Genomic DNA, 23,442 nt, shown 5'->3' with positions numbered 1-23,442 from the left:
CGGTTGTAATATCACCGTGAAAACACCGGGACCGATGTTTGTGAATCTTATCACCGAACGGGCTCCTTCAACGGAAGCCTTTGGCCGCAGTCTGACATTTTTATGTGGATGAATGTGGAACTTGGTGATCGCGAGATAAGGAAAAGACTTATTGTAATCACCCGTCAAGCCAGGGCCTTCAATTTTGACTTGGAGCGGAAATATATACATTAATGATGCGACAGACAGACTTAATAGCCAATACCACCCGCCTTGTCTAACGTCTCCTTACACATGCGCAGAAATACGGCTCCCAGCTCCTTTCGGTGCAATGGGATAAGACTGAAGAATAGAGAGGCTGTGACGCGGAACAAAGTCTTGCGATGTAGCCTCACAGAATAGTTGTTCTTGAGGAAATCAAAGAACTGCTCCTGAAGCTCGTTCAACAGCTCAGTATCCGCCTCATCCAACAGCGGCTTATCATCCTCCAGAGCTCCCGTGAGGTCGTAGTTATTGGCACTCATGAAGAGGATATAGTCGTACCCGCACAGCGATTGCAAGACCTTGCCAAGATCATAGTTGATGTCGCCCTCGGGGGTGAGGTAATTCTCCAGCTGGCACCGCACATCAATGAAGCTAACGGTCCTTTCATCATCCGAAATGATGGCGTTGCTGAACACCGGATCACCATGGATGACGTTTGCGTGAACGCCCTTCTCCTCAGCCTCATACGTGTCGAGAAACTCATCTAGGCGCGCAAAGAGCGATGCAGCTAGTGGACCCAGCGCGTCGTAGCGATCGCGATGCTGGTAGTATCTGCTGCGTAGCTTGGTGCCGTAATTGGCGTAGATGTTGATAGGATGTTCACCAGGCGCCTTTGGTGCAAACCTGGCCTCTAGCGCTTCGGGGACATCTAAGACGGGCTGTGTTGTGGTGTTTGGTGCTGTGTGGATAGTGTGCAGCGTCTCGAGGAATTTGGTGAGACGGCCTTTGGTGATTGAGCGGCCGACGAGGAGATGGGAGAATGTGCGGCCACGACGGTTCTCCATTGTGATGCTGTAGGTTGAAGTGGCAGGGATATAGTCGACGCTATAAACAGAGGGAAAGATACGAGACAGTGTAGGCGGCATGTGAGCGTAGAAGTACAGCTCACCAAGAATAGCCTCAGATTTGCTAGACTTGATGACCTTGTCTCTGATGATCTGGACAGTGTTGAAGTCACGCGCGGCAATCATACCGGCCTTCTTGACGTCTTCGGCAGAACTCCTACGTACTTGGCCGAGCCGGGGTGTGACTTCAGGCTCGTCGAGGATCCAGCCGAGTTCACGGGCGGTGTCGAGATTGGCGTTGACAGCCAAGTCGTCGACGTACACGTCAGCGTAGGGCTTGCCGAAGTTGATCTCGTGGTAGGGAATCTCGTAGTCTGAGAGCTGTTGGAAGGTGACGAGACCGACGTCGGCGAGGACTCTGCCGGGGTTGCCGTAATGAGTCTTCATTCTGCGTGCTGTTTGCTGGGAGGACGTCAGTATGTGGCTTGGAGAATAAGTCTGTTGTACTTACGATGATGATGTAGTGACCAGCCTTGTAAAGCTGCTGCACCAGGCGAATATTCTTAGAGATAGGCGGGCAAGTCGAGTAATCACCCGAAACAGCGGGGACTCCCACGAGCGTCATGTCCAAGTCAAAGCAGAACCTGCGCTTCTTCAGCGTGGCTGGCATGCTGTGATTGTCTTTTTTGAGGGCTGCGAGTAGCTCCTGGAGCTGCTCTGGGGTGCCAACGACAGAAAAGTCCTTCTTCTGGATGGGCAGGCCGATGAACGGAACACCGCTCTGGACCATCATGGAGATGACTTGTGAGGTGTAATACTCGCCCACTTCAGCACCGTCGGGATGTTTTACGTCGAGATTCTCGGCGGCCCAGGCCTTAAGGTCGGCGGCGGAGGGGAAGACGTAAGCTCCTGTGTTGGCTTTGTTGCTGATGGCTTTCTTCTCTTGGATGTCGATGATTCGTTCCGCACCGGGCCTGCATAGAATGGTGGTTAGTCTTTTTCTGTTACAGAGGGATGATGGTGATGAGCGAAGAATGCAAATGGTAACTTACGATTCGTTTTCTGTCTGGATGTAAGAGAAGATGGGCTTATCACCTTGGTCGATAAAGTAGAAGCAACCACCATGGCCGCTGGGCAGCTTCCGCACAGAGCTCAAGATGTCATTCCAATAAATCGTATCGCAATCGAGAGATACGGTCCGGTGTTGTAAGTGCTCCTTGGTCATGCTCTGAGTGACCATGTATAGCTGAAGAAGGGCGGACAGCGTTAGACAATGGACATCTGGGCGAAGGTGATGATTGGTGATGTACTTACAGTCTCACTAGCACCTTTTGTCTGATGTCTCAACAACAAAAGCTTGAGATTGACCTTTGGGAAGTTCTTGCTGACAAGCTGGCCGATTCTGAACTCATGGTCAATTTGCTCATTGACAGCAATCCATAGAGTGTCTTTGGGGCGGAGGCTGAGGTTGTCGATCAACCATAGGAGCATCGGCTGCCCAACAATGTTGATGAGTGGCTTTGGGAAACGGTATCCCTCCTTGGCGAACCGAGAACCGATACCGCCAATAGGGATGATGACATTGACAGGCTCATAGTCATCTGCATGGCCGTTGGTGCCATTGGTAACAGCGTTATCATGAATGTGAGGCATGATGAAGGATGTAAAACTATCGCTGAGTTTAGACAATGAGGAGAGTAATCGAAACGAATCTTGTGGTGGTCGATCACTTTAAATCGTTGTTCACCAAGGCTGCCTTTGTGCGGGAGTAGTTAGTTTCCTTGACCTTCGTCCTCCCAGACAGAAACTCATCCCCCCAAACACACTTAGATATGTTCGAGAGGTGCGCCACTCTCTCCAATCGCGCTCCAGAATCGCCTCCATGACTCTATCGAAAGCGCCCAGAACGGGTTACACGAAGCCATGTGGCTATAGCTCTCGACCGAAACCGGGTTCGGCGCGCGGCGAGGAGGGACCAAAAAACGTTCTCGACGGGATGCACAAGGTTTGGCGTTGCCATCGTAGTTCCAACACAAAAGCGGAAACCTAGCCAAGGAATGTTGGCTTGATTGTAGGGGAAAAGATGGACGGGTAGTTATTGTGACGGAAGGCTTTCCGGGCACTTATTTAGCGAATGGAAAGTAAAATAAACGGTCTGGAAGCTCGATAGCTACCATGGCAATCACGTATCCGTCACAAAGGATGTTGGAGTATTGGACTGGCATGCCGGCCGCCGCATTTAGACTAGAGCGACAACTTTTACAGTGTACGATTGACTAGAGGCAGCTACTGTAGAAGAGATGGAACAGTCGCATGGCCCTGATTCATACAAGACACATCACCAAGCAACGATAGTGCAATCGTAGAGTGAGTGCAGCTCACAATTATCGCTGTGAGTTATGTGCACTGATGAATGGTTGCGCTGCTATAACAATTGCTTTGACGGAAGCGCCATGTTACTGGATGCTTTCCACGATGTCGGTGTTGGGCGCGACCAATGAAGTAGGGCGCCACAAAGGTACACTAACGAAGCTTGCACCAGTCGAGGGACATGGGAATGATGGAATGATCCAGACATGACATACCGCAATCTGGATCTGCCCCGAATTATCTGAATGCAGTGTTGCAAATATGGCAAAGGCAAAAGCTCACTTGTTCACTGACATGCATGTCGCGGCCTGCCTCTGGACCCTTCGCCGCAAACAGGGGAAAAAACAAGCTTTCAGCCCCGGGTCCCGGCAACGAACCCCATTTCTCGGTGACACCTCAGCCCTAAACCTTAGACCCTCTAGAATCCCGTTTGGAACGCCCACTACCGAATACAGCATGCCTCAGGGACCCTGTTCCTGGTTAGTAGTAAAAATGGACAAGCGCGATTCGTTAGATTCTAAGGTGAGGAATGTGGCGTCTTGTTAAGTATGTGAACGGCGCTGAGCTGATATCTGTGGCGTGGTTCTCGATGCAGGAACAGTATCGAGCGTTCGAGTCTCTACGGTTGCAGATCGATGGGCTGCTCTCTTGGAGTGATACTAAAAATCACCACGCACTGCTCTTTTTACATCTCATTCTCATCACACGTAAACCTCTTCACTGCAGGAACAATCATGTCTGCAACACGGTTTCTACGAAAGCTATCGCTGCGCAACAGCAGCCCCCAACGAGCCGCGTACCTCGCGGCGCTGGGTCTCGTCGGTATCCAGGTCGGCATCGGCGTTATCATGAAGACTGCGCAGAGCGGTGGTTCTTATGCCTTCTCACCATCGGGATCCATCACCATCTCCGAGTTTCTCAAGTTGATCCTGTCTTCGATATTCTTTTACCGCGAGTGTAAAGCTAGAGCGCAGACGGGCGTTGGGCCTTCTACACGAGGCTCGGATACGGCGTATGCGTCGCTTGCGGATGACCATCGGGACTTGGAGATTCAAGATAAAGATGAGGATTCGTCGTCGCTGACGGCGTTGGACTCGGAGGATGAGGGGTCAAGGGATTCTGGGCCCTCTTCACCACCGCTGCCTTTTGGTCTGCGAACATTCTGGAGTTACATTCGTGGTGAGGTGAGGGACGATGTGCGATTTGGCTTCTACAACTTGGCGCTCATTTACATTCTCATCAATAATTCAGTGAGTACATTTTGTCGTTTGTCTATGTGTAAATGAAGCTAATCATCATTGCTCAGCTCTTTTTGAGCTACAAGATGGCGGACCCAGGCACGATCCAACTCACAAAAAGCGGTGTCACGCTCATCACAGCCTTGGTCATGATTGCAACGCTCAATCAACAGGTGTCCAAGACTCAATGGATGGCGATCACTATGCAGGTACGAATCGACCTCCCCATCGCATTGCGACTTTGTAACTGACATGTGATGCCCTGCAGCTCAGCGGTCTCATTGTCACGCAATACCAGCCTGGCAAAGGCGCCCTCTATCCGCTCGACACATACGCCCTCCTCCTCTTCCAGGTCTTCCTCAGCGCTTCATCGGGTGTATACAACCAGGTTCTCCTCAAAGCCGACGATAGCAGTCTACACGCCAACAACATGATCCTGTACGCATCAGGCACAATTGTCAACTTGGTCTGCCATATCACCATCAAGTGCGTAAGCTCCAACGAGCCGGGATTCTTCGAGGGATACGGGAGTATTCATGCCATCCTTGTCATTATGAGCAATGTCTTTATTGGCCTCGCAATTACTGCCGTGTATAAGTGTAAGTCCAGGCTCCTCTCTATCCTCCTACAATGGCTAGCTGACCAACGTTTCTCCATTCTAGATGCCGACGCCCTCGTCAAATGTTTCGCGACCGCATTCTCTACCGGAATATTGCTCTACCTAGCACCTCTCATCTCAGATACATCCCTCAGCTTTCTCGTTGTTCCAGGGACACTTATCATCTTTATCGCTACCTGGCTCTACATGGAGAACCCCGCTCCAAAGCCCACCACCACCAAGTCTGACACCGATCCCAAGACCGGCTTCTTCGCCAAACTGGGCGCCATTGTTCAAAACAAAAGAGTGCTATTCATCTTTATCAACACCCTCATCACGGTCATGGCTGTCATGGCCTTGGCTATGTACCAGGTGGCCATGCCGACCAAGTCCATATCGACCGCGTCGACTGATGGGAGCACGCAAGTGGTGGCAACAACCGAAGAAGCCGACGCTCCAAAGATTGTCACATCACCGTTCAAAAATACCATGGCCTTCATCAGATGGAACTCGGTCCACCCTGAGCGCATCCCAACCTTGATGAAGTACAAGCCCTTCTTCCGCGACATTCACATCTCAATGCCCGATATGATGAAGGCTGAAGGCCGCGGCCCAGAATTTCACAACATTACTCATGACCAGAGCACCCTCACTTTTCACATCTACCAGCAGGTCGCCGATACCATGCAGTTAATTCTTGATGAGGAGCCAGAAATTGACGGTCTTCTGTACTATCACTTCGACGCCTGGATTGACCCTCTTGCTTGGAGCAACATCGACCGCAACAAGATCTATTTCCCCATGACCTGGCCCGAGATGAAACCTGTAGGACCCCAGTTCTCGTGCATGAACGACACCAAGGGCTATGACTGGGGTGGATGGGGCGGACCGCATTACCATCTCAAAGCCCAGCTCGCAAGCGCTCAGTTGGACCACTTGGACCTGGGCTTCAAAATCGACATAAACGAGTTCTGTGTCGGCTGGAGCGACATCTATTTCATCCCTCGTAAGTTCTTTAAGGACTACATCATCGCAGCACCAATCTTCAAGTCCTTTGACGTCTTCCACGAGGTCGGTATCCCGACAATGCTGCACATCATCGAGCAAAGCCATCGCGAGTCGCCCTACGTGCCCGCAATGGAGCTGTTTTCAGACTGCTGGGGCTATTGCTGCAAGGATAACCCTACCATCTACGACGTCACGACGTATCGGTGCGGGCACCGTCTTGACTACCGCAACGAACAGGTGACGGGGGCTTTTTACGAGAAGCTCGACGCGGAGGCCAAGTTTCTGGGGCAGCCTATGAATGGGTCCCATGTGGCGAACCTTACAGAGATGTTTCCGCCAATAAAAGAGGATGATAAAGCGAAATTGCCAGCCGCAAGGAGGAAAAGGTAGCTAGCCAATAGATAGTTAGACGAGACTATACTGCCAAATGCGCAACAACCAATGAATTTAGTTACTTCATAATGTAGCTCCGCCCCAAGCTCATTAATCACTTGACGTGAAGGCGCAAGGTTGATCTGTCGAGGTAGAGTTTGAGTTACAGGCCTCAGCGACTAATCATGCACCGCTATATCACTCTTGAGCTTTCAACTGTAAAGAGAGTTTCAGCAGGATCAGACAGCTTCTAAAATACTTTTTATCCTTCTTTGCAAACTCCAGTAATCCACTGTCTACAGGAACCGTATTCGCAACATGGTTTATTTTGATAAGAACTACCCTATCACGAATCTACCATGGATGCCAGTAGAAGACGAAAAGAATGTTCATAGCGTTTCGAGGTTGATCGAGAATCTTTCTTTATGTTTCACTGTCCCCGCTTGCGAGAACTATTGATTCAAGGTTCAAGATTCACAATTGTACGTGTCCGGTGCGTTAAAGAAAGGTAGAGTGTTGCGCGTCCTTCTTCTCTGACTGGGTAGTTTCATTAGAACTCGAACTATTATGATTTACGCCCTTGAGGGGAGTATCCTTCTTGAAACTCGTCCTCGTCATGGGCCATTTATTCGGTCTGGAAAGAGGTGCTCCCAGCCGCAAAAGCGCCAAACTAATCAACCATCAGGATGTCACAATATGTTTGCGCGCATATCCTCATTCACAATTCAAATCCTGATCCCCAAGCCATGTCTTTTTTCCCCTCAGAAAGGTGAGGGGATTTTATAATCTTATTGATTTCTTTCTTGCCGTCCTTCCATTATATATTGCCCATGTGGTCTTTCTTTAAGATTCGTTTTAACATAATTACAAATAATCCGATACCTGCACTGTTGCAACATCCTCCCTCAAGGACCGCAAAACAAAACTACAATACGTGCCTCTACGTACCACAAGTTGATCAAAACATTAACCAAACGTCAGAAACACACCGCTTCATACTTTCGCCAACTTCTCAAGATGTGCTGCGGCAGATCGCCAAAGGTTTCCGTGGATCCACCCGCCAGGCAGCACGTTCAGGTGGCCAAGAGTGCCCCAGGCGTCTCAGGTGCTGAATTGAAAGAGTGGGATAAATACATGAATCCCTCAAAGAAGAACAGGTACTGGGGCCAGGCGTATACCCAGTCTATGAAGGATGATGGGTGGAGGCTGAAGAAAACCAGCACGAAGAGAGGCTCGTTTGTGCCCAATAAGAGTAGGGCGCAATTCTGATAAGCCTGAGGCCTACCATACCATTCAATATATCTTGTTTAGTGAGCGACTTGCGGTTGACTGTATGGCTTATGCTATTGTAATGAGTGGTGTTATATTCTTTTTAACAAAGTCGATATGGGATTGTAACGGGAACCCGCATTATTATTCTTTGTTCCCCAAGCCACCATTTTTCAATCTCTGCCTTATTCGTAGTGTTCCCGTGGATGAGATAGTCACCGAATACACCACCTCATTTGTGGTCCACTGTCAATGACTTCATTCCCATATTGGGGCTGTCTCGATCCTCACCATCGATCCTGGCACGAAATTCCTTGTCGATACTACCAATGATTGAACTGGATCGGGCAGTAACAACGAGCTTCTGATCCGCCAGGAACCCGAATACCTGGGGTCAAGGTATAATGGGAGGAGGCCATGAGCTATAAGCTTTAGCGGGAAGGGAAGCCCTCTCTGCGGGACCAATAACATGACGACACTGATGAACCTTTTCCTGGAGCAAACTATAACTAGGGACAAAGGGCCCAAAGCTCGTGAGTCACTCCACGCCTGAATGTTTGAAACCTACAATTATCCTACCGCCTATACCCAAACGTACCGATCTTCCACTTAATCCACCTCACCAAGACCATTATGGAGACTCCTCGTTCGCCATTAGATGATGTCGATGAATGCTCACAGCACTACATCATTAAAATCTCCTACTACGAATATTCCTTATTTATGCAATGTCCATACCTTGTCATATCTTCTATGACAGACCTGGACCAATATCGTGAGGAATGTTCTGGCTATGACTCCAGGTATCTCAAAACGACTTCGCCCCCATGGATCTACGTATCAAAAGAGATGCTGACTTTGATCAGAAAGGAGCTCCAGTAAAAGTCCTTCGAGGAAACAGCCTTGTATCTACGCTCGGAAATGAATACGCCGTCGGATGGTATGCGCGTTGGGATCTTCCAGTTGCCAGGTATCGTCAGCTGGGACAGGTCGATATTAAACAGGATGAAATATTTCAATTCTTAAATAAGGAGATTACGGTATATATTGATACGGGTACTGTCGGAAATATGGACTTGGGCTATCTGGGTCGATATTTATACCGTGCATGACGGCACTTGCACGAAGGACGTCCGCCATTCCAAGGTGGAGGATTTCTACCGAAGCCCTTTCGAATTCCCAAGCAAACCGCTGAATCTTTAGATGAGCTATCACCATTCCACAGAGATCTTACGCATACGCTCTCTGTGCATCTTGATGACCCTGTACACTTCCAACAAGGCAGAGATCACGCAACGATTGCTTCACAGCCAGTCAGCCCATCCAACCAATCGTTCAAGGATCATTGCTATCTAATACGACCTCTCCTCCGTACAATATATATGTTTGTGGACGACCAGGCTCTAGCAGAGTATACCAAGCCCCTTCCTGTCCCAGAATGGGAGAATGAAAATTGGATGGCACTCCGTAGCCAGTTTCGCGTTCACCAGGTCTCGATCCATGCTATTTTGCTAGTCAGGACAGGGCAAGATTCGCATCTTTCTTTCCCCCAATCAACCTTCTGCCTCTCTTTGATGCTGGTTTGGCGCTCAACGTCAAGCGTCAAGATTACCAGGATCAAGAGAAACCGATGGTTGTACGGGTCAAGCTCGATGATGCCATTCGATTTATTTAGGATCACCTAATTACGGAAGTGAATTGCAATAAAGAGACTGCTGACTTGGCAGAGAAGTTGAGACAAGAACAAGACATGTACTGTCAGGCGTGGCTCGATAAGGTCATCGACCATGCGCAAAAGGTTGGGATCAATACAAATAACTATACTTGGCAGGCTATTCGTCGCGCTTGGCAAGGATGAATAACGAAGTTTCCGATGAAGACCAGGTCAGTCCATTCTGGGAGATGATGATCTGGTGGAAGTGCACAGGTTGATGGATGTAATAAGCGAGTCACCAAGCACCAATGGGATGGTTATCAGGACTGGCTTTAGGCAAGCTATTTGCGCCGACATATCTTGACATGGAAAACAAAAATTAGATCAATTGAGGCAAACTTGGGATAGTTTAGGTGAGTTTAGTGGATTCTATGACTAGGCATTCATCTCTTAGGATCATCGGTTGCTCGCTGGGCCGTGGTCGCCTGACGTTTCGCGACTTGGTGATAGATGCACCAAATTAAGCCGAGGCTAAATTTGTCGCCGCAATTTACCCATGGCAAACAGTAGCAACTCGTTTAGAAAGGGAAGTTGTTACAATAAGAGCTTTCAAGTCTCTTATTACTTAAATCTTATAATATTTATTATCTATCATCTGTGCAAAAATATTTAACACACCAATTTAACACCACTTTTACAATTCATGTCCAGCATTACTTTCTTTGAATCTTCACCATGATTTTTACTTCTAGATATGAGATTCCCATTCCTGAGGTCGACCTCCTCACTTACATATTCGGTATGTACCTTCTCTTTGAACTTCACATCTGGTAGTCACTAACATCATCTCAAGACTTGTCATCAGAGGAGTCGCAATCAACGTCGACAGATAAGCCTGTATATGTTGAGGCCCGTGACCCGACCCAACAACTCAATAAAGTACAACTAGAGCATACGTTGAAATCTCTAGCCGCTGGATTACGGCATGTGTTAAAGATACGAGACGGCGATGTTGTCTTGGGCTTTTGTGAGAATTCTGTCAGTGACTTCGCTCATCGCGCGTTTCCCTTGGCTAATGATTGCAGATCCTCTACCCAGCGGTGATTTTTGGATCAATTGCCGCCGGGGGAATATTTACTGGAGCCAATCCGTCATACACATACTCTGGTAAGTCATCAGTAGTGACTCCGGGACCCCATCTTCGATAACCCGATCCTGTGCTAAAAATTACAGAACTGGTCAATCAGCTCACCGTCTCAGGCGCCAAATGCATTGTTACCGACAGCCCTCGACTTGAAATGGCGAAGAAAGCTGCAGCAGCTGCAGGCTTACCACCCAGTTCCTTGGTCCTCATCGACTCGAAGGACAGCAGCGCGGGCGGTGGCGTTTCATCTTTTCAAAGCTTGTTAGGATACGGAACGTACTCTTGGGAGAGGATATCAGACCCCAAAGTTCTAGCTGATAAGTATGTTGCCAACGTGGCTTCTTCACACTCTACCAAACCTGACATATCTCTTAGACCAGCAGTCCTCAATTTCAGCAGTGGCACAACCGGTCTCCCTAAGGCTTGTGAGATTACCCATCGCAACTTGGTCGCCAACGCCGAACAAAATCTGCACCTTGACCGTGTAGCAAGGAAGCGGAAAAATGACCCAACCTTTGCAGCCAACGATGTCCATTGTGCTTTTCTTCCATTCTACCATGCTAGTAGGTCCCGTCGGTTCTTTCACGCTCCTGACACATAAGCTGACCAGTGAACTCAGTGGGTCTTATCACTTTCTGCATCTTGAACGTGAAACGAGGCTGCACCACCGTCGTCATGCCAAAGTTTGACTTGAAGTCGTTTCTCAGCACGATCCAAGACTTCAAAGTAACATACCTAATCCTCGCGCCCCCAGTGGTATCAATGCTGGTCAAGAGTCCCCTTGTTTGTCAGTACGACCTTTCAAGTGTGAAGTTTCTCGTGTGCGGAGCAGCACCACTCCAGGCCGATGTGGAAAAGCGACTCGAGGCACTCTTCAGCAAGACAGGCGCTCGCAGCCGTCAAGGATGGGGTATGAGCGAGGCTACCATGTCAATTTCGATCTTTGGACCTGATGAGTTTGATCCCTCTCACGGGAGCGTTGGATACCTGGTGGCCAATATGCAGCTCCAGATTATTGATGAGAATGGCAAAGCTCTTGGTTATGACGAGGAAGGGGAGGCTATACTTCGCGGACCGAATATGTTCAAGGGCTACTACAAGAACCCTGCTGCTACCAAAGAGGCTTTCACTGATGATGGCTGGGTCAAGACTGGGGACATTGTCAAGATTGATAGGACTGGACTGGTCACCATCGTTGACCGCAAAAAGGTGGGAAGCTTCGTGATACTGGTGCATAAGGCGCGCTAACTGTGAATACCAGGAACTCATCAAGGTCAAGGGATTCCAGGTCGCACCATCAGAACTAGAAGGCCATCTTTTGGAACACGAAGGTGTCTTAGACTGCGCAGTCATTCGGGTTCTACGGTACGAAAACACCTTCCGTCGCAATGAAAGCCCACTAACAGGGAATTAACAGAGACGGACAAGAACATCCTCAGGCGCACGTCGTGCGAAAGAAGTCAGATGCGACAGCTGAGTCCATCCTGTCATTCATGGACAAGCGTTTGTCTCCAGTCAAGCGAATCACAGGCGGTATCATATTCACCGATGCCATTCCAAAGTCCAGGTCTGGCAAGATTCTGCGACGATTGATCAAGGATGGCTTTGCTAGCAAGGACCCCAGTCCCCGTCTATGATGGGTTCCACGTCAATTGGCGGTGAACTTGTCCTGATTGGGAGATTTTCGGTGGAAATTTCACCCTCGGCAGAAATTTTGAGCCGGAGGGATGTTTTGCGGGGTCGTATTGTGGATGGGGATTGGCTAGAAGTCAGAGCGTAACAGCAAATGCAGGTCGCCAAGATTGAGTGTTGTACCGATCAGCAATTTGAAGCTTTTCTTTTTACGAGACAGTCCGAAGATTCCGGTGCTGAAGTTTATACTCGAACTAGTGATATCCTGCCAGCTTTGACTGGTCAGAGACACCAGAGGGCCACGCATTCAGAAGAAAGGTGTCTTATATTGGAGTGACCGGTTTGACGTATCAAGTTAGAGCCATGCATTAATGCTGGAATATACTTCGCTTTCTTGCAGCCTGTTCAACTTCCCCAGATTGACCCCGCGAAATGCTACCCCACGTTTAAACTCTCCGGCCAGCCGGGTCCTCTTCTCTGCTTCACGCACTCTAACTTTTATTATCACGTCTTCGTCAAAACGCCCACTGCCAATTGTAACCGAATCATGCAGGAATCGGAAACCCCCAAATCAGCGCCAGCACGAAGGCGAGCCTCCAAAGCTTGTATGAACTGTCGCGTCAGAAAGGTTCGTTGCGATGTTGTCCGAAACCCGCAAAGGTGTACAAACTGCGCGCTTGACGATGCCGAATGTACAGTCATAGCCCGCAGGACCAAATAGCAAGGTCTTTCTTGTAGTGGTACGGTCAATTGTTGACAGGAAAAGCCGCAAAAGATCACCAGTCATACCCGAGAGACCAAAACCCATGGTGTTTCGAAATAGCTTCCAACAGCAACAAGAAAGCAAAGACCCTGCAGTCACCGGTCCTATCTCTCCTTATTATTTGGATCAAGCGTCTTTTCTTGAGATTCCGTCAGACCATAGCCCTGAGAGCCCATCAACCTGCTTCGAGAGAATTGAAGACTTGACAGCTACGGGATGTACTAAGGTAAACCAGCAGCCAGTGATTCCAAGCGAGGTATATCATGATCTTGAACCTTGTGAAGCGCCAGATAGCACGATATCACGTCAAAGGACAGGACCCAACACCAGATCACATCTTACATACTCCTATTACCCATTCCTTACCCTTGACATGTCCGGCCTGGAGCCCGACGATGCTCACTATCTGGAGTCTCGCAATTGTTTGAGTGTTCCTACTCCCGACGCCCTGGATGACTTCATTCGAGAGTATTTTCTGCACGTACATCCTGGTCTTCCTTTGTTGGATGAGGCCCAGTTTTGGGCTGTTTACTCTGGTGACAAGGAGCCGTGTGGAGAGCCAACTATCTCACTATTCTTGTTCCAGGCAATGCTATTCGCTTCATGCAGTGTAAGTGATCTCGAGCCGCGTTCATTATGATTGTGGCTAACTATTATCAGTTCGTCCCCTTCTCGACGTTAAAAGGTCTTGGGTTCACTTCCAGGCGCAATGCTAGAGAGAAATATTATCGTCGGGCCAAGGTAACTTTATTTGCACTCAAGGCATCGATCTTAAAGCTGACTTCTCTATAGCTTCTACTGGACATCTGCTCTGGCAGGGACCTCGTATCTAATGCACAAGGGGCATTGCTACTAACCTACTACGCCACCACACGAGATCGAGCGCGTACAAACTCCATCTTGCTTGCAACAGCTATTCAGCTCGCGCAAGGCGCAGGGGCTGATCAGTATCACAAAAGGCCAGACCAAGGTTCGGTCGATACCAGTAGGTTGAAACGGCTTTGGTGGTGTTGCATAGTGCGAGATCGAATCTTGCCCCTCGGCGTTCGGAGGCAGTTGCATATTGCTTCGATAAATCCAGCTCTAGATCACTTGACGGAGCAAGACTTTGCGAAAGAGATCGAAGAATCGCAGGTATACTCACCACAAACCAAGAGGAGTTTAGTCCAGCTGTTTATCAGTCTTTGCGAATTGGCAATTCCATTCACCAGTGTGATTCAGACGGTCTACGGGATGGGGCAGTCCGCTGCAGATGCCATTTCTCCCATTATCAAGAACCAAAAGCAGATTGAAGAGTCTATTAGATTCTGTGAGACCAGTTTGAACGCCTGGCTCGACAAGGCCACTATCCAATTCCCCATCCCTGCTGGTATCATAAGTACTGAGAAATCGCTCGTTTTGTATACAAATTTGATCTACATATACTATTAGTAAGTTACTGAGTCCAGCCGTTTATTTTTTGCTGACTGTATCCTTTTGACAAGCTCCGCACGCGTCGCGCTATATCAATACGAGGCATTCGTCATTAGTCTTACCTCGCCAGGAGCTTGTATGGACGACAAGTTACAACAGACGCGGCTCCAGCTGGAGGATGCTACACTGGGTATCACGGACAACCTGAAAGAGCTTGTTCAACTGAAAGTCGCCAGGTTTCTTCCAGTTAGCATGTAAGTCGACCCCGTTCCTCGCCTACAACCAGGCTAACATTTATCAGCATTGCATACGCAGCGCTGCCACTAGTATTGCATATCCTGGATGTCAAACTGGCAAGGCTACCGTCACAAACAGCCCGGAAACAGGGTAGACTCAATATATACATGGAGACGATGAAGGGACTGCAGAACCTTTACGATGGTGTTGACGACGTCTGGACTTTCATTCGGGGCGCTATTGACTCTGCAACTTCTGGGATCTTGGATTCCTTTTCACCAAAGACTGATGCCAGCCCTAGCAGTGCACTTTGCTCTAAGCCATTCGCTTCTCTTCAGGCAGCCGACGACTGGGGTAACTTTCTATTACAGAAGCCTATTCTCTACTTCCGCCTGTCACGGACTATTGATCTTTCATTGGCTGTTGGATGTTACGCAGAGGACTCTTCTCTTAGTCTGTTACTGGCTTCAGCGGAATTTCCAAGTCCGGGTCTATATTTTATCGGTGCTGATGTTCCTGCTGAAGCTGAGATCTCTGGTTCCGACAATGGGCCTATGGACGAGAACGGAATCCCCGAGCTTGACGACATTTGTGCTGAAAAGAGATCTGATATATTTGATGAGATAAGAGACTTCGGTGGATTTGAGCTGGATGTTGACTCTCTTCACACACCTGAGTTTTTGGATATGTTTGAACTAGATTTGGAGGATGAATAAACTCCCGAGATATGCACGAGCATTTGGCTCATTGCTCACGATTGGTATGACATCTTCTGCCCACATAATGACTTATCTTCATCGATGGTCTTTGGTCACGAGTTCACACACCAGGTAAAAGATGTATTGATTTCATATCATCCCTCAATTAATGACAGCTATGAGTGATGTTCAGTGTAAGATATTGGCTTATTGACTCGTTCGAATAATATCGCTCAGTCAGGTGCCGGGTAACTAGCATCTAATAGGTATGGTGGGTCCTGATAAGATAAGCGAGCAAGTGCTCCAGGTCAGAGGTCAGACCCATGATTGTTTAGAAAGCTGACATGATGAAGTCTGTTGAAATAGTATCACTCAATATTCGCTCTGATCCGATTAACATTGAGCCTTGGAGTTACTATCTACTTGCGATAGAGACTTTTGTCACCTACCAATTACCTCCTATAACCGATCACCCGCACCAGCTGCAATGGTTGGTATACCGATAAGCAAAGGATGTCGTCTGTGTCTTTAGCAAAGCGTTAAGGTGGGAAAACGTCTGACAGTACCCTTTCCGGGGCAAGCACTAAGTATAGCGACAGTGTGATAAAGAAAGACCGAGCTGTGCCCAGTGTAGAAGAGGCGGGCGGAGTTGTCCTGGCTACGTACGAGAGATGAATTTTATTGATGAAGGGCCTAAAGTCCGGCGCTCAAGACGCAAGGCTCATGCATCCGGCACCACATCAACACTGAGGAAGCACCTAAAGGCTATGGTCGGTATAACGAAAATCTAATTTATTGTCATCGAAAAAGAGGCCCTGGTGTTAGGCTGGGCCTACCGAGCACCTTCAAAGCTGAGCGCGACCAGATCCTCTCTTCCTTCGTATCAGCCATTTTTCTGCTGGGATCCTCCTCGGCCTAGATCTCATTTCTCGGCAGTTAGTTGTAGCATCTTCTACCTTGCTTAGGCAGTAGTGCAGCTCTGGACTATGCTGTATTATTAGTAGTCTAGGCATATTTTACAAGGCTATCTAGAGATCTTAATATATAATAGAATGTAAAAATATTATATTTATATACTATAAGGAGTTAAATTTAGCTCTTAATGATTTAAAAGACTACCTTTTGCTTAAATATATTTTATATAATAATCCTTCTAATTTATTAATTAATTAAAGGAAATTAATTAAATTTATATAATATAATTTAAGACCTTATTTATATTAGTAATATATTAATATTTAGCTAGTTTATTATATAATATATCTTATAACTTATTTAATTCTCTTTATGCTCTTCATATTAATAATCTTTAACTTAGGTAATGAATCTTATATAAAAGTAAGCTTAATTTCTTTTATACTCTTTTAAAATATAAGAGGCTAGATTAAATTACCTCTAAAAGGCCTTTTATCATTAAACCAATATCACACATTTTACAAACTCTCTAAGGATTCTTTTTATTCCAATCTTCATCCAACAGTAAGCGTATTCTCTTCTCAACGGTTAACAGCTACTAATATGTATCCAGTAGTTCATATAAAAGCCGCCCTCCGCTCCATAGCAGTCTCCGCCCTTCTAACACTAGTCGCTACCTCTCCGGTTAAAGTCCGCGATACCTATGCTGTTAATGTTGAAGAACAAGGCAACTCCGCATGGAGAAATAGAATTTATTTGCCCGGAAGAAAAACCTCATAGGGCCAGTTAACACACCAATCCTGCTGCGATTCCTCCTTATTAGCTAACCCAATCTACACAAGCCTATTGCCATATCTTGTTGTAGTTGTCACAGTGTTAGCGATCCACGGTTAGATAATGCCCACGGGTACCCGTTTCCCTACAGGGCCCCTTAACACATCCATATATTCCAAGCTATAGTTACGGTACCGATTATAAATGTGAATGCCTTGAATCCAAGTAGCAGCAAAGCCCAGATAGGATAATTATTATAAATTCAGAGGACGAGCTAGCAAGAAGGTTCTCTATTCATGCCTTTCACACAGGCGCCCTCGATCAGTATAACATTAGGCTCACAATTGGTGACCCAGCTTGACCTCCATATTCGGGTGACGCTCGCTTAACGCCTTGAGTGCGAAGAGGCTTTTCCGGCTGGGATCCCGCTCTTTCAGAAAGGTTCCTGGCTCGACACCGTTATCCCAGCCCCAGCGGGTGTGGCACACATCGCCTGTCATGAGCACCGGACCTGCTGGCGTGCGAGCGACAAGAGCAATGTGTCCTGTGGTGTGGCCAGGGCTGTGAATAGCGAACAATGTGCCGTCACCGAAGATGTCGATTACTCCCTCAAACTTTTTGTCCGCATCCCTAGGTATATCGAACTCTTGCAGCGGCGGCCGTCCAGCAAGAAGGCGATCGTTCGTACCTTGGACAGCCACATTCATGAACAACCCCGAATCTGCCTCATGGGGTCCAATATAGATTGGTACATCCTTCGGAATATCCGGAAGTCCTGAGACGTGATCAAGATGAAGATGCGTCATAAAAACCCCCTTCAAAGCTGTGCCCTCAGCCTCGATGATTTCCTTTGTACTTTGCTGAGCCTTCATGTCACTTATACCAGCATATTTCCGCAAGACCCAACCAACTCCTACTTCCTCAGGGTCAGACACAAAACGCCGTGATACGCCTGTATCGACCAGAAAGAAGCCCTGAGAAGGGTGCCGTATAACGTGGGCGAAAATTTTGATCGGCTCACGGCGTTCTTTGAGACCCGCTTGCACGGCCTTCGGGTCATTCAGATTAAGCAATCCGGACAAATTGGCCACCCAGTCGGCACCAATTGTCTTGATCTCGATTGGCCCTAGCTGGTCCATCAGGCGCTCCATGACTCCCGAATTCACTGGACTGCCGAGTTTTGCCGGGGTAGTCGGGTGGTTCGTAGTTTTGAAGGTGAATGGACTCATGATGCCTCTAAGTCCTCTTTGCTGGTCTGCATTTGCTTAGCTTGGTACTTTCGCACTCTAAGTGAACAACCTACTTTGAGAAAACTCCGCTGACTTATTTGTTTTTGGTGCAGTTGTCTCCTGGTGATGTCAAAGATGGCGTACGAGCGCAGGCAGCATGCACATAGTCTTGGCTTTGCTCAGAATTGTAGGTAGCTGATTGAGCCATGTCGTGCTCGACATCATATTTATACTTTATGGCATCAAACTTGCTTTGCTTCTGGGAGCAGAATATGCGAGCTAACTTCAGGACGTCCGTACCAGCAAGGCTAATGCTGGATCCGGGCACCAAGATGGCCACGTAATTGGAGTGTTTTAGCTTTCGCAGCCTAAACCTAACAGGGTCGTAAGAGCGACCCTTAACTGTGCTACGTGAGCTCTGGAACCCCCGGAGCAAATATGTTGAAGCTTGGTCTTATGACCCCTTAAGGTTTAGGCTGAGAAAAGCAACTCATGATAGCTAGGTTCGAGTCAGGACGGTAATATTATGTTGGAGGAATTTATTCCGATAGGCCTTTTGTAAACCCAACTAGTTAGGAGGAGGCGTAGCTGTGCGCGAGGAATTCATTTAGTGGCGGGTTTGGTGTCTCAGAAGCAGAGTCGAACTTTGCACCTTCGTTTAACTATTATGTAGCAGTACTTCAGATTCTCGCTTGATTTTGTATGAAAAATGACATCTGAGATGTAAGAAAGCGAGCCTTAAATGGTATAGAGGGGTAAATACATGCTTATATAGCTAATTCGGTACATTCATGAATCTCATGAAGCCTGAGTAAAGTAACGAGGTACACGCTCCGGCTCCAATAAATTCCAACGTCTCAGAGGTACGTAGTGCCGGAACCGGAGGCGGCCTCAATCTTACTAGGATCCCGCGTCTTACGTAGGCAGTTAAGGCTCGCTCTTACGACCCCTTAAGGTTTAGGCTGGTGACTAGGCATTTAACGCTATTCTAGTAATAGTTAGTTTGGTCAAGTGAACTTGGAGACCTCATGTGATGACACGCTTACCACCTACAACTTGCTTTTCACTACCACCCTTTCCTACCTCCCGAATTTCTAGGACTTCACCGCTAGGAGGAACAGCAACAAGGCCCCTCTCATCATGGTTAACGTGGGCAGGCGGTCCAAGAGCTGTTTCATGTGTCGCGAGCGCCGTATCAAGGTATAGGGAACCCTTCGTACTTCGTACTACTAAGGTCTTTGTAGCTAACAACAGTGTCCTGTCTAGTGTGATTTACAAAAGCCATCCTGTCAGCGTTGTACGCAGGCGGGGCGACCATGTCCAGGCTATCCCGAACCTTGGGATGTTGTGCTTCGTATGCAGAACAAATATGCCGAGAATAAAGTACAGGCGCGCATTCAGAAAGCAAAGACAGAGAGAATGGAGCAGGCAAGAAGAGAAGCCGCTACCATTCCACGAGGAATCCACATGACTGCCGAGGTCCACAGCTGGAACCGCTTCTACCAAGATTATGCAAACCACTCGGGCATCACGCTCTTCAACGTTCTCCCTAGGTTTTACACGAGCAGCTCGTCAACGTGTTTCCAGGAAGCGCTGCATGCCGTAACCTTGGTCAGCTCGGCTCGCCAGCTTCAGCAATCTGGCTTGATGGTGCAGGCAAGGCGGCACTATGGTGAAGCGATTAAGGCGCTCAATGCCACACTGGACGATACTATCCTGACTGCTGACGATTCGGTTCTCGTAGCTCTGTTATTGCTTTCACTGTTCGAGGTAAGATATCTTTGGCTGGTCTTGCCCTCATAATTACCTGGAAGAGGACTCCATTACCGTCAACAAGGTGGCGTTTACACTAACGGCATGTAGATGATCGTGCCAGAGTATTTCCGGAAGGACGCGGACTTCCAATGCCATATCCATTTCCGCGGGGCGCTGCTCCTACTTCGATGGCGGGCTGAGCGGGCACTGGGCTCCGAACTAGATGAAAGCTGTTTCATGTTCCTCAGTCATATCTGTGTGCGTGTCAATCCTTGGACCACTCACAGCCAATTTTCCACTGACATTAGTATTCAGTTGATGAGCATGTTTCTCAATAATGAACCCTTCGATGTGAAGTGGCTAGCCCTAGAAAGATTCGCGGCTCCATGGATAAAAGGCCCTCTTCTAGAACCCATTCTTGGTCGGGCAGTCGATTTTAAGAGGCGTGCACGCGCTCAAGTCACGACAGGTCACCACCCATCTCGAATAGAGGTGATCCAGCTTATCAAGGATGGGATTGCCATTAGCGAAGATCTCGATGCCACGGCCACCAGCGTCAAGTCCTCCTCAAATCCAGATCTGGCTTCACATCAACAGCCAACGGCCTTTAATAACATGTTCGAGGTCTCCACCAAAACGACCGAGGCTATTGCAAGGAGTCTATATCAAACCGTGAGGTTCCACGTCGTTGAACTGGTCTCTAGCCTCGTGGCCTTTGTTGAGGAAGGTGGCGGAACCTGCCACGAACTTAATTATCAGTTCAACCCGTCCATGAAGGATATGATCCTCGAGCAGGTTTGTGGGGAGATTTGCGCCGTTCTAGGCCTCGAATGTGAGTATAATATAGAGGCGGACCAGACAGGAATTGGTTACCAAGCATATAGCCTATTCTGGCCTCTACTCGTCTTACTATTCTCTGCGTCGGTGGGCAACGAAAAGAGGGCATGGGCCCAAGAAAAACTGCGATTCATTGGCGAGATAAGTGGACTTGGTCTAGCAACATGGGCTGCTGGAAGTATTAACACGTCCAGCTTGACTGAGAGCTACACAAAAACGATGTAGATGATGAGATATAAAGATAAATAGTATTTAATTCCTCAAATCACACGGAAAGCTATGGGAGAATCTGGGATACTCGCCCTTTCCTTCCCCACCAACGATCTTCCACTAGTAATTGCGACTGTTCTCTTCGTGAATACAGAAACACAAAACAAGGTAAGCGCTATAGAAAAGTACCGTAAGTCTACTTCAGCACTTCCATACTAAATTCGGATAATGGCTGGTTAGTTTTCCCATTTCTCCTATCATATCTGCGCGCAGCTTCTTCCAAGTTTAGGTTATTGCTTGACCGGACACGAGAAGACTAATCTGGCTCGCCGAGTGTTTAGAGGCCTCTCATTTCCTGGAGACCGGGTGGTCCGCTCGTTGCCTTAACACAATGTAGGGATAATATAGTTCTTACTGCTGACGCCAAGTTGTATACGACGCAATGATCAGCCAAAGGATACATTTGCGTTCGCAGGTGTGAATAGGCCCGAGGGTTCTCAATAATATGCTCACATATTACCTCGAGGAATTCAGGAAAGTTGGTGGGCCAGCTAAGACTTGTCAATCCTACTTGGTTGGTTCAGAGGGAAGTCACGGTGGTATTGATGCACAGCTATTGAGGTGTTTAACTTCAGATGAACCAATTGACTATCACACAAGGAGGTTTGTTAGACCCATCGAAGTTCCTACATTTCCTGTGATAATACGGTATTAGAATGTCGACGCAGCTACTCGTCACTCTTATGGATAGAAACTCCTCCGGTCCTCGGGGCCGTCAAGTTGTCCCAGATGGCGGCTCGAGTCGTGGGGCGGCCAAAGCTTGAAACTCCGCCCAATGTCCGAAGGCACGCTTCTTTCTCATACTACATCATAAAAGATTAAACTTTAACAAGGTATAGAAGACGAGAAAAAGTCTCCGGAGTTACACCGAGGCCCGTTTCAAATCCGGAAAGCCTCTCCGCATTGCGATGCCCAGAGACAAACGGTGAAGGTATCCGCTGCTTTCAATTTAGCCGCTCTCAAAATAGGTAAAGGTCATTTTGACCTCAAACTAAGTCAAGTGGCCCAGCCATGTTCCATTATTGCTAGTAGACCCCTTTACAGAACTACCCACTTTTCTTAACTCCGTGATCTAACAAAGTCCACCGCTGTCAGAGCTGCTAATCAAGTTCCGAGAAAACGAGATGCGGGCCTGAACAAGCATCGAATGGCCTGCCTATATAAGGTGGCAAGCAGTCTGTACTCTTGCTATATTGTGGAAGTCCCATCAAGGCCTAGAAGCCCATATCTCTTGAGTTCACTTTTTGCACAAAGCCCTCTACCATCAACTCCATATCTCGTCGAATCCCAAATTGCAGCTATGTCCCAACCTCAAGACCTTCTCGACTCAGTGTCAGGCCAGCTTCGCAACCTGCCTCTTTTGGCCACGCCTGAGACTTGCTCCGGTCGCTCATACATTGTCACTGGAGCCAATTCTGGGCTTGGGTTTGAAGCGGCAAAGCATCTCGTCTCCCTCGGCGCAGCTAAGGTGATTCTGGCCGTCCGCAATCTCAGCGCCGGCGAGAAGGCCAAGGCCGACATAGAAGCAAGCACGGGAAGGACCAGCTCTTCCGAGGTCTGGCATCTTGACCTTTCCAGTTATGAGTCTGTCAATGACTTTGCCAAACGAGCCACCCTCAAACTTGACCGCATCGACGCCCTGATTGAGAATGCTGGTGTTGCCATTGACATGAGCAACCAGGCCGAGGGTCATCCTGCCACATTCACTGTCAACGTGTTCAGCACTTTCCTCCTGGCAATGCTCCTCTTGCCCAAGATGAAAGCGGATGCTCAACGACTTAAGATTGCCCCTCATATTACGATTGTCTCCAGTTCGGTGGCGTTTTTCACACAACCTCTCTGGGACCTGGGTAAAGATGACGCCAACCCCATGAACAAGATCGTCCAAGTGGGACAGCTGGACATGACCAGTGGGTATGTGGGCCGACTTTGTAGATTTCCAAGAATTAGCCGAGGTGTTCAAGGCTGACAGCTTATTTCCGCAGGTATACTGTGTCGAAACTCCTTGAGGTGCTTGCGGTTCGCCATATCGCCTCCTTAATCCCTGTATCTAGCACTGGAGTAGTTCTTAACTTGGTCTGTCCCGGCCTTTGCAAGACAGACATTGGCCGCAATGCGACTGATGATGTCAAAGCAGTCGCTGGAACTATGATGGACCAGATTGGCCGCACCTCTGAGGACGGCAGCCGCACACTCCTCTTCGCCGCCATCGCCGGCAAAGATAGTCATGGCAGGTTC

At 48.2% G+C, this 23,442-nt stretch overlaps 8 protein-coding genes across 8 annotated transcripts; 6 read left to right on the top strand and 2 right to left on the bottom strand.

Moving 5' to 3' along the window:
- Window positions 1-96: 96 nt before the first annotated feature.
- On the bottom strand, window positions 97-2,811 carry FOXG_17602 (uncharacterized protein). The gene is made up of 4 exons (XM_018397612.1): window positions 2,343-2,811; window positions 2,081-2,274; window positions 1,540-2,002; window positions 97-1,490 (listed from the first exon to the last, which is right to left on the bottom strand). Exons 1-4 carry the CDS (start codon window positions 2,679-2,681, stop codon window positions 231-233), a joined length of 2,256 nt encoding a protein of 751 aa, XP_018258674.1. The 5' UTR covers window positions 2,682-2,811; the 3' UTR covers window positions 97-230.
- Window positions 2,812-4,015: 1,204 nt separating this feature from the next.
- Window positions 4,016-6,716, top strand: FOXG_17601 (uncharacterized protein). The gene is made up of 4 exons (XM_018397611.1): window positions 4,016-4,648; window positions 4,705-4,845; window positions 4,905-5,235; window positions 5,299-6,716. The coding sequence occupies exons 1-4, from the start codon at window positions 4,034-4,036 to the stop codon at window positions 6,630-6,632; spliced, it is 2,421 nt and encodes an 806-aa protein (XP_018258673.1). The 5' UTR covers window positions 4,016-4,033; the 3' UTR covers window positions 6,633-6,716.
- Window positions 6,717-7,748: 1,032 nt separating this feature from the next.
- On the top strand, window positions 7,749-7,883 carry FOXG_22882 (uncharacterized protein; the record flags this gene model as incomplete). The annotated part of the gene is made up of 1 exon (XM_018403304.1): window positions 7,749-7,883. One exon carries the CDS (start codon window positions 7,749-7,751, stop codon window positions 7,881-7,883), a length of 135 nt encoding a protein of 44 aa, XP_018258672.1.
- A 2,389-nt stretch (window positions 7,884-10,272) lies between these two features.
- Window positions 10,273-12,318, top strand: FOXG_17600 (uncharacterized protein; the record flags this gene model as incomplete). The annotated part of the gene is made up of 8 exons (XM_018397610.1): window positions 10,273-10,336; window positions 10,403-10,575; window positions 10,623-10,704; window positions 10,771-11,002; window positions 11,057-11,244; window positions 11,301-11,890; window positions 11,943-12,046; window positions 12,099-12,318. 8 exons carry the CDS (start codon window positions 10,273-10,275, stop codon window positions 12,316-12,318), a joined length of 1,653 nt encoding a protein of 550 aa, XP_018258671.1.
- A 658-nt stretch (window positions 12,319-12,976) lies between these two features.
- FOXG_17599 (uncharacterized protein) lies at window positions 12,977-15,549 on the top strand. The gene is made up of 6 exons (XM_018397609.1): window positions 12,977-13,033; window positions 13,080-13,686; window positions 13,737-13,817; window positions 13,869-14,506; window positions 14,561-14,743; window positions 14,791-15,549. The coding sequence occupies exons 2-6, from the start codon at window positions 13,120-13,122 to the stop codon at window positions 15,440-15,442; spliced, it is 2,121 nt and encodes a 706-aa protein (XP_018258670.1). The 5' UTR covers window positions 12,977-13,033; window positions 13,080-13,119; the 3' UTR covers window positions 15,443-15,549.
- Window positions 15,550-17,451: 1,902 nt separating this feature from the next.
- Window positions 17,452-18,342, bottom strand: FOXG_17598 (uncharacterized protein; the record flags this gene model as incomplete). The annotated part of the gene is made up of 1 exon (XM_018397608.1): window positions 17,452-18,342. One exon carries the CDS (start codon window positions 18,340-18,342, stop codon window positions 17,452-17,454), a length of 891 nt encoding a protein of 296 aa, XP_018258669.1.
- A 1,066-nt stretch (window positions 18,343-19,408) lies between these two features.
- Window positions 19,409-21,251, top strand: FOXG_17597 (uncharacterized protein). Its single transcript, XM_018397607.1, has 4 exons — window positions 19,409-19,542; window positions 19,609-20,112; window positions 20,206-20,355; window positions 20,413-21,251. Exons 1-4 carry the CDS (start codon window positions 19,483-19,485, stop codon window positions 21,157-21,159), a joined length of 1,461 nt encoding a protein of 486 aa, XP_018258668.1. The 5' UTR covers window positions 19,409-19,482; the 3' UTR covers window positions 21,160-21,251.
- A 1,253-nt stretch (window positions 21,252-22,504) lies between these two features.
- On the top strand, window positions 22,505-23,356 carry FOXG_17596 (alcohol dehydrogenase; the record flags this gene model as incomplete). The annotated part of the gene is made up of 3 exons (XM_018397606.1): window positions 22,505-23,118; window positions 23,190-23,223; window positions 23,339-23,356. The coding sequence occupies 3 exons, from the start codon at window positions 22,505-22,507 to the stop codon at window positions 23,354-23,356; spliced, it is 666 nt and encodes a 221-aa protein (XP_018258667.1).
- Between the last annotated feature and the right edge of the window lie 86 nt (window positions 23,357-23,442).

This window comes from Fusarium oxysporum, genomic scaffold (assembly GCF_000149955.1).
Source record: "Fusarium oxysporum f. sp. lycopersici 4287 supercont2.57 genomic scaffold, whole genome shotgun sequence".
NCBI lineage: Eukaryota > Fungi > Ascomycota > Sordariomycetes > Hypocreales > Nectriaceae > Fusarium > Fusarium oxysporum.
The sequence above is the reverse complement of the archived record's forward strand: the minus strand, read 5'-3'. Positions and strand labels throughout refer to the sequence as shown.